Here is a 10,000-nt window from a genome sequence, read left to right as displayed (position 1 = left end):
GCATTTTTTTGGCTGGTGCGACTACTCTGGAAAACACGGTAAATGTAATGTAGTGTGTGAGGTCATTCCTGCATGTGAGGCTCATTTCATTTTGCTTGTTGTTTTTACTGTACTTTCTGCTCGAGCTCCTTCGTTGCAGAATGTCGACTGCGATAATCTGCGCGTTCAGTTTCCGCTGCAGACCGAGATCGCCGCGTCACTTCCTGCCCGCCTGCTGTCACTTCCTGTCTGAGTCTGGGTGTATTTTAAGCTGACCTTTGACCTGTGACATCATGGTTTCTGAGTCAGGGGCTCCGCACGCCCAGCGTCGCACAATCAGCTCATTATCCGTCACTTCGTAAACTCTGTGACTCACGCGAGGCCTTTTCTCTTGCAGTCAAACATCGGGAAATGATTTATGACTGATGTGACTACTGCGAATACTGCAATACCAAAAGTACTTACGCAGAACTGTACAATACAACGGGGTATGACCAACACTTGTACAGTACGTGCCATTGTCTGATGCCGTCGTCTGTAGGAAACACAACTGCTGCGACCCAACATTAAAGATATGTTGTTGTTTATGTTTAGAGCCCTATTGTTGTTTAGCAGTGTTAGCGCTGCAGACTCAGACGCCAACGGCAAATGCGATGAAAATATAAAATAACATTGAATGATAATAACTGAACTGAATGAGCGTTTCACACAGAGAACCTGGAGTGACGTTTGTGCCCCGGAAATGTGTGTTTGGGCCATTCGACTTTCAAAATTACCGTATTTTCCGGTTTTCAAAATTACCATAAGTCGCGTTTTTTGGGGGAAATGCATTTGATAAAATCCGAGACCAAGAACAGACTTTTAATCTGTAAATGCAGTTTAAAATAATAATAGATTATAGAACATGGTGAATAGGTGTACGTATGCTAACGCTAACACCTTCAGCTACATGACGTATGCTAACGCTAACACCTTCAGCTACATGACGTATGCTAACGCTAACACCTTCAGCTACATGACGTATGCTAACGCTAACACCTTCGGCTACATGAGGCACAGACAGAACTGTGGTAAGTGTCTGGTATGTTAACGTAACATATGAACAGTTATTCAGATAACTATAGCATAAAGAACATGCTAACAAGTTTAGCAAAGCATCAGTTTTACCCCAAATCACTAAATCCATTGAATTCTTCTTCCTCTGTGTCACTTCTAAACAACTCCACAAACTCCAGAGGAAGAGGAAGTGCAGATTCTTCTTCTGCGTCACTTAGAGCCTAGAGCGCCCTCTTGTGGTTGTCTGTGTGAAAATAACAAATAATATCACATATAAGTCGCTCTGGAGTATAAGTCGCACCCCGGCCAAAACTATGAAAAAAGGTGTGGATTGTTGTTTTCTGAATCCTTAAATACCCGGAAACATTGGACACATTGGACACATTGGACACATTGGACACACGTGAAGTGAAGCTGAAGTTGGGACTCACGTTGAGGTCGAGGCCGCACAGACTGAGCGAGTCCACGTCTCGGCCCTCCTGCTTCCTCTTCTTCTGCAACGAAGACACAAAAACACGGTCAGCAAAGGCAGTTACAATGTCGACTGTGCATAACTGACGTTTGACCACGAGGCGACAAACAAAGTAAAACTCAACAAAGTAAAACTCAACTTGTTCTAATTTAAAGCGTCGAGAGAAATGGAACGCAACTCAATCAATCAATAAAAGTCACAGGACAAAATTTGTCCTGTGACTTTTATTGATTAAAATGAAGAAAGAGTGATTTATGAACATGGGAAAAATGAAACAATAATAATAATAATAACAATAACATAATAACAAACATAATAATAGTAATAATAAATATAGCCGCAAGCGGCAATGATCGGCCCTCGCCACGCCGCCGCCACACCGCCGCCACGCCGCAAGAGGAGGCGCCCCAATTGTCCTTTTATTACGCCTACTGCTGAATCTGTGACGCTGTCACATCTTCTCCCCTTTGTTTTACCATCAAAAAGCTATTTTATTTTGAATTCTTGACAAAATGTGCAGCTTTGCCGCACAGACACCGTGACTCTTTGAATGAAAATGTGGATAACTTTTGATGGTCCTGAAGATGAGTCTCACCAAATTTCAGGTTAATAGGGCTGACGCCCTGAGGGGGAGGAGTTTGTGAAAGTATAAAGTGTAAACATGTTCTGGCGATTTCCCCATTGGAATAACATGGAAGGTTTCGGTCATCGTTACGGCAACGCCATAACAATTATGACATGGGTCTCTTTGACTTTTTTGATGGGGATGCTAAAATTGAGTTGTGTGTCAAATTTCATATAATTTCGCAAAACTAAACATTTAACCTCCATATAAAATCTGTAGGGGGCGCTGTGGCGCCAAATGAATTTATTTCACTTCAAGTAGGTTTAGGGCAAAGAGTTTAACAACTGATTCTAATTTGACGCAATTCGGACTTTATCTGCGCAAACGGCAGAAATTTTAAATATGGGAGATTTCTGAAATTCTAGCTACAGTTTGCGGCTTCGCCGCACCGAGACCGTGAGAGGTATCAATGTAATTTGGATAACTTTTGATGTCCCACTCCTCAGTAGCATTTTCACCAAATTTCAGCTTTTTAGGGCCAACGCCCTGGGAGGAGTTCGTAAAAGTACGACGTTTGGAAAAACTCCGAAGTCATGTTTAGCCATTTTTGAAGCAATATGGCCGACATTTGGTTGGGCGGACGGCGTTGCCGTAATAATATTTTTTACTTCTCTTGTCACCATCTACCTCTGCGCCAAATTTCATGATTCTACGATCAGATTTTTTTTGGGTCATTTCCCATCTCTCAATGCATTTTTGGTACATTTGGGGGCGCTGACGCGCCATTTTTTTTTATTTTAGAAAAGGGAAATAGCCAGAATGTAGAGAGGCACGATTTTTAGAGGTGTGAACATTTTTGTGACTTTTCGTCAATGTTCACTGGGTGAAAAATAGGGGGGTTGGTCCCGAGAAGAAGAAGAAGAAGAAGATTAAAGCCGCAAGCGGCATCCAACGGCCCTCGCGGGCCGCCGGCCTTCCGACTCTGCGCTTTCGACTTGATAAAGATGGCGCCCTTATTGTGTGTTGAATTAAAAAAGAACTTGACAGACGGCGACACATTGGACATGGCCAATCCAGTGCAAATGAACACAAGTGTCAGTCAAATTTGCTGCGCCGCCGCACAGAGACCTTAGCACTTGGAATAAAAATATGGATAACTTTTGATGCCGCGCTTGTGTAAATGATATTTCCCAAAGTAAAGCTTGATCGAGCTATTGCCCACAGAGGAGTTCATTAAAGTGTGAAGCGTAAATGTGAACATTTCAAGGATTTGGCGTTTTTCCCATTTGTGACAGTATATTTGCAGCTCCACGGCACAGAGACCGTACCACTTAAAATCAAAATATGACTAACTTTTGATGCCCCGTTTGTGTAGATGATTTTCCCCAAATATGAGCTTGATCGGGCAATCGCCCTAGGAGGAGTTCGTTAAAGTGTGAAGCGTAAAAATGTGGTCATTTTAGAGATTTCGCTGTTTTCCCATTTCTGACATATATTTGCGGGTCCGCCACACAGAGACCGTAGCACTTAGAATCAAAATATGGATAAGTTTTGATGCCCCGCTTGTGTAGATGATATTCTCCAAATATGAGCTTGATCGGACAATCGCCCTAGGAGGAGTTCATTAAAGTGTGAAGCGTAAAAATGTGGTGATTTGAGCAATTCTACGATTTTCCCATAAGGATAACATGGGATGTTTCTGTCAACGCTACGGTTACGCCGTACAAAATATGACTTTGGCTCTCATACTTTTATGATCAGGATGGCAAATTAGAATTTTGTTCAAAATATCATGTCATTTGGAAAAACTCTATTGTTTATAGACCACTCTGAAGGCCAAATAGTCAGAATTCTGGGAAACGTTTGCGGCTCCGTCGCACAGAGACCGTAAAAGTTATCCTTAAAATTTGGATAACTTTAGATGCCCCACTTGTCTAGAGGACGTACACCGATTTTGAGGTTGGTGGGCAAAACGCACTAGGAGGACTTCGTTAAAGTGTAAAACATAAAAATGTGGTAATTTGAGAGATTTTGTGGTTTTCCCATAGGGATAACATGGGAGGTTTCTGTCATCGCTACGACTACGCCGTAAAAAATTAGGCATTTTTGTGATTGGCTTTTGTGATTGGGACGGCAAAGTAGAATTTTGGGTAAAGTTTAGACAATTTTGGTAAAACTAATTTTTGACCTTCAATGTTAATTTAAAGGTCACTCTGTAGGGGGCGCTATCGCGCCCATTTCAATTTTGTCAGCCTAAACTGGTCCAAACTAGAAAGTTTAACAACTGATTCAAATTTGGTCCTAATCGGACTGGTTTTGATCAAATGGGAACAATTTTTAGATCTGCAATATTCCAAAATAAGTTGTCCAACTTTGCGGCTGCGCCGCACACAGACCGTTAAAGGTATCTCAAAAAATTGGATAACTTTAGATGTCCCACTTGTCCAGAGGACGTACGCCGATTTTGAAGTCGGTGGGCAAAACGCCCTAGGAGGAGTTCGTCAAAGTTTGACGTAAACAAAATGGCTAACTCAGCTTGTTTTCATTTTCAAAGGAAGATGGCGGCCATAGGGTAAGTCTGGGGGCGTGGCCACAATAATATTTTTTTTTTGTCCTCACGAGAGGAATGCGTGTCCCGAATTTCGTAGCTTTACGACAAAGTTGACCTCGGGGCGTCTCCCATAGGCGCAATGTATTTTGACTTTTGTCGGTGGCGCTGTCGCGCCATTTTTTAACGAAAAAAAAAATGGCCCAGAAAAAATCAAATTTTTCGCCGATTCTGAATTTTGGGCAAAGTTTGGTGAGTTTTTGAGCATGTTCAGGGGGTCAAATTAGAGCTCAAAAAGCAGAAGAACAAGAAAAATTAAAGCCGCAAGCGGCATCCAACGGCCCTCGCGGGCCGCCGGCCTTCCGACTCTGCTCTCTGCATTTTACAGAGATGGCGCTAACGCAATTATCTAAGAACTAAGACAGCGACACATTGGACATGTGGACAACCAGTGCAAATGAACACAAATGTCGGTCAAATATGCAGCTCCAGCGCACAGAGACCGTGACACTTGGAATAAAAATATGGATAACTTTTGATGCTCCGCTTGTGTAGATTATTTTTCCCAAATATGAGCTTGATCGAGCTATTGCCCACAGAGGAGTTCATTAAAGTGTGAAGCATAAATGTGAACATTTCAAGGATTTGGCGTTTTTCCCATTTGTGACAGTATATTTGCAGCTCCACGGCACAGAGACCGTAGCACTTAAAATCAAAATATGGATAACTTTTGATGCCCCATTTGTGTAGATGATTTCCCCAAATATGAGCTTGATCGGGCAATCGGCCTAGGAGGAGTTGGTGAAAGTGTGAAGCGTGAAAATGTGGTCATTTTAGAGATTTCGCTGTTTTCCCATTTCTGACATATATTTGCGGGTCCGCCACACAGAGACCGTAGCACTTAGAATCAAAATATGGGTAAGTTTTGATGCCCCGCTTGTGTAGATGATATTCCCCAAATATGAGCTTGATCGGACAATCGCCCTAGGAGGAGTTTGTTAAAGTGTGAAGTGTAAAAATGTAGTGATTTGAGCGATTCTACGATTTTCCCATAAGGATAACATGGGATGTTTCTGTCAACGCTACGGTTACGCCGTACAAAATATGACTTTGGCTCTCATACTTGTATGATCAGGATGGCAAATTAGAATTTAGTGCAAAATGTCATGTCATTTGGAAAAACTCTATTGTTTATAGGCCACTCTGAAGGCCAAATAGTCAGAATTCTGGGAAACGTTTGCGGCTCCGTCGCACAGAGACCGTAAAAGTTATCCTTAAAATTTGGATAACTTTAGATGCCCCACTTGTCTAGAGGACGTACACCGATTTTGAGGTTGGTGGGCAAAACGCACTAGGAGGAGTTCGTTGAAGTGTAAAACATAAAAATGTGGTAATTTGAGAGATTTGGTGGTTTTCCCATAGGGATAACATGGGAGGTTTCTGTCATCGCTACGACTACGCCGTAAAAATTTAGGCATTTTTGTGATTGGCTTTTGTGATCGGGACGGCAAAATAGAATTTTGGGTAAAGTTTAGACAATTTTGGTAAAACTAATTTTTGACCTTCAATGTTAATTTAAAGGTCACTCTGTAGGGGGCGCTATCGCGGCCATTTCAATTTTGTCAGCCTAAACTGGTCCAAACTAGAAAGTTTAACAACTGATTCAAATTTGGTCCTAATCGGACTGGTTTTGATCAAATGGGAGCAATTTTTAGATCTGCAATATTCCAAAATAAGTTGTCCAACTTTGCGGCTGCGCCGCACACAGACCGTTAAAGGTATCTCAAAAAATTGAATAACTTTAGATGCCCCACTTGTCCAGAGGACGTCCGCCGATTTTGAAGTCGGTGGGCAAAACGCCCTAGGAGGAGTTCGTCAAAGTTTGACGTGAACAAAATGACTAACACAGCGTATTTTCATTTTCAAAGGAAGATGGCGGCCATAGGGTAAGTCTGGGGGCGTGGCCACAATGATTTTTTTTTTTTGTCCTCACGAGAGGAATGCGTGTCCCGAATTTCGTAGCTTTACGACAAAGTTGACCTCGGGGCGTCTCCCATAGGCGCAATGTATTTTGACTTTTGTCGGTGGCGCTGTCGCGCCATTTTTTAACGAAAAAAAAAATGGCCCAGAAAAAACAAAATTTTTCGCCGATTTTGAATTTTGGGCAAAGTTTGGTGAGTTTTTGAGCATGTTCAGGGGGTCAAATTATAGTTCAAAGCGCTGAAGAAGAACAAGAAAAATAATAATAATAATAATATTTTTAGCAAAAACAATATAGCCGTTTTCACTATAACAACAAATTATACATCGTTTGAAAGCTCTAAGCCTTCCCGATGCCGCCATGGGGTGGAATCATCATTACGAGCGCTTACGCGCTCGTCAGTCCCTATTCCGTCGAGATGCCCCGCCCACTCCCCATAGACTTCCATTGATTTGAGCAGATACAAGCATGGCCCATGCCTGCGGCATGGATTCTCGCGTACGGGACGATGCCAGGAGGGTTTTTGGAGGAATGCAGCGCTTCGCGCTGCTGTTGTCAACAATTAGTGAATGGGCTACGCCCATTCACTAATTGTTGACTATTTCTGTCATAGCAGGAGTAAGTATGCATGATCCATGCCTTCGGCATGGGCTAGTTCACTGTACTTGCCAGGGGCGACGGGGCACCAAACATGCGGGCTGCGCCCGCATGTTTGGTAAGACAGTTGCAACGCTGCCTTCGGCAGCGTTGCGAGAGCAATAGGCCCTCCGCCCTGCTGGGGCTCGGGCCTAAATATAGCCGCAAGCGGCAATGATCGGCCCTCGCCACGCCGCCGCCACACCGCCGCCACGCCGCAAGAGGAGGGGGCGCTAACGCGCCCCAATTGTCCTTTTATCACGCCTACTGCTGAATCTGTGACGCTGTCACATGTTCTCCCCTTTGTTTTACCATCAAAAAGCAATTTTATTTTGAATTCTTGGCAAAATGTGCGGCTTTGCCGCACAGACACCGTGACTCTTTGAATGAAAATGTGGATAACTTTTGATGGTCCTGAAGATGAGTCTCACCAAATTTCAGGTTAATAGGGCTGACGCCCTGGGAGGAGTTTGTGAAAGTCTAAAGTGTAAACATGTTCTGGCCCCTTTGGAATAACATGGGAGGTTTCGGTCATCGTTACGGCAACGCCATAACAATTATGACATGGGTCTCATTGACTTTTTTGATGGGGATGCTAAAATTGAGTTGTGTGTCAAATTTCATATAATTTCGCAAAACTAAACATTTAACCTCCATATAAAATCTGTAGGGGGCGCTGTGGCGCCAAATGAATTTATTTCACTTCAAGTAGGTTTAGGGCAAAGAGTTTAACAACTGATTCTAATTTGACGCAATTCGGACTTTATCTGCGCAAACGGCAGAAATTTTAAATATGGGAGATTTCTGAAATTTTAGTTACAGTTTGCGGCTTCGCCGCACAGAGACAGAGAGGTATCAATGTAATTTGGATAACTTTTGATGTCCCACTCCTCAGTAGCATTTTCACCAAATTTCAGCTTTTTAGGGCCAACGCCCTGGGAGGAGTTCGTAAAAGTACGACGTTTGGAAAAACTCCGAAGTCATGTTTAGCCATTTTTGAAGCAATATGGCCGACATTTGGTTCGGGGGACGGCGTTGCCGTAATAATATTTTTTACTTCTCTTGTCACCATCTACCTCTGCGCCAAATTTCATGATTCTACGATCAGATTTTTTTTGGGTCATTTCCCATCTCTCAATGCATTTTTGGTACATTTGGTGGCGCTGACGCGCCAATTTTTTTTATTTTAGAAAAGGGAAATAGCCAGAATGTAGAGAGGCACGATTTTTAGAGGTGTGCAAATTTTTGTGACTTTTCGTCAATGTTCACTGGGTGAAAAATAGGGGGGTTGGTCCCGAGAAGAAGAAGAAGAAGAAGAAAGAAAGAAAGAATAATATTCCGATGCGAAAACAGTGTTTCCCATTTTTCAAATATCATAAACTATACATTTTCGGAAAGCGCTCGCGCTTTCCTACCTCATGGTGTGGGTCCCTGGTCACTGACGGGTACTTTCGATAATTTTGAGTGGGCTCCGCCCACTTTGTGTTTTTGGCCCTCTATACAGTAATAATGTTCAATTTTTGCATTACATGCTTATATGCACGGAACATGCAAGAGATGGGGAACGTATTCGTGAGCTACTTAGCGCAAATGAGTGCTTTATATGGGGATGACGACCGCTTCGCGGTCGTCATCCCAATGTAAAGTGCTCGTTTAGTGCGAACTTTTGCACGGGCTTCGCCCGTTTACAACGGTAATGTTCCATTTTCCTACAACTAATTAGTATGCACGGGGCGTGCATGAGTGGAGGAGTGCGTTAGTGAGTGTTTGGAAGTGGGCGAGCGCTTCGCGCTCGATTTCGTGCGCACTACGTGCGCACTTTCGCAGCCGTGCTTCGCACGGCCTTACGAGATTAATAGGCCTCTCGCCAGCTTGTGGCGCTCGGGCCTAAATATAGCCGCAAGCGGCAATGATCGGCCCTCGCTACGCCGCCGCCACGCCGCAAGAGGAGGGGGCGCTAACGCGCCCCAATTGTCCTTTTATTACGCCTACTGCTGAATCTGTGACGCTGTCACATCTTCTCCCCTTTGTTTTACCATCAAAAAGCTATTTTATTTTGAATTCTTGGCAAAATGTGCGGCTTTGCCGCACAGACACCGTGACTCTTTGAATAAAAATGTGGATAACTTTTGATGGTCCACCCCTGAAGTTGAGTCTCACCAAATTTCAGGTTAATATGTCTAACGCCCTAAGAGGAGTTTGTGAAAGTCTAAAGTGTAAACATGTTCTGGCGATTTCCCCATTGGAATAACATGGAAGGTTTCGGTCATCGTTACGGCAAAGCCATAACAATTATGACATGGGTCTCATTGACTTTTTTGATGGGGCCAAAATTGAGTTGTGTGTCAAATTTCATATAATTTCGCAAAACTAAATATTTAACCTCCATATAAAGTCTGTAGGGGGCGCTGTGGCTCCAAATTAATTTATTTCACTTCAAGTAGGTTTAGGGCAAAGAGTTTAACAACTGATTCTAATTTGACGCAATTCGGACTTTATCTGCGCAAACGGCAGAAATGTTAAATTTGGGAGATTTCTGAAATTCTTGCTACAGTTTGCGGCTTCGCCGCACAGAGACCGTGACAGGTATCAATGTAATTTGGATAACTTTTGATGTCCCACTCCTCAGTAGCATTTTCACCAAATTTCAGCTTTTTAGGGCCAACGCCCTGGGAGGAGTTCGTAAAAGTACGACGTTTGGAAAAACTCCGAAGTCATGTTTAGCCATTTTTGAAGCAATATGGCCGACATTTGGTTGGGCGG

General features: G+C 43.2%; 1 protein-coding gene across 1 annotated transcript in view; it reads right to left on the bottom strand.

The window, feature by feature from the left end:
- Window positions 1-10,000, bottom strand: part of arhgef3 (Rho guanine nucleotide exchange factor (GEF) 3) — a 30,928-nt gene that overhangs the window by 17,779 nt on the left and 3,149 nt on the right. The window contains exon 2 of the mRNA XM_072440017.1: window positions 1,467-1,529. Within this exon, the coding sequence (XP_072296118.1) occupies window positions 1,467-1,529 (63 nt within the window). The remainder of the gene's footprint in view (window positions 1-1,466; window positions 1,530-10,000) is intronic.

Source organism: Eucyclogobius newberryi, unplaced genomic scaffold, assembly GCF_026437365.1.
Source record: "Eucyclogobius newberryi isolate DKJ021-1_F unplaced genomic scaffold, fEucNew1.0.hap1 SCAF_11, whole genome shotgun sequence".
In the NCBI taxonomy this organism is placed as follows: domain Eukaryota; kingdom Metazoa; phylum Chordata; class Actinopteri; order Gobiiformes; family Gobiidae; genus Eucyclogobius; species Eucyclogobius newberryi.
The sequence above is the reverse complement of the archived record's forward strand: the minus strand, read 5'-3'. Positions and strand labels throughout refer to the sequence as shown.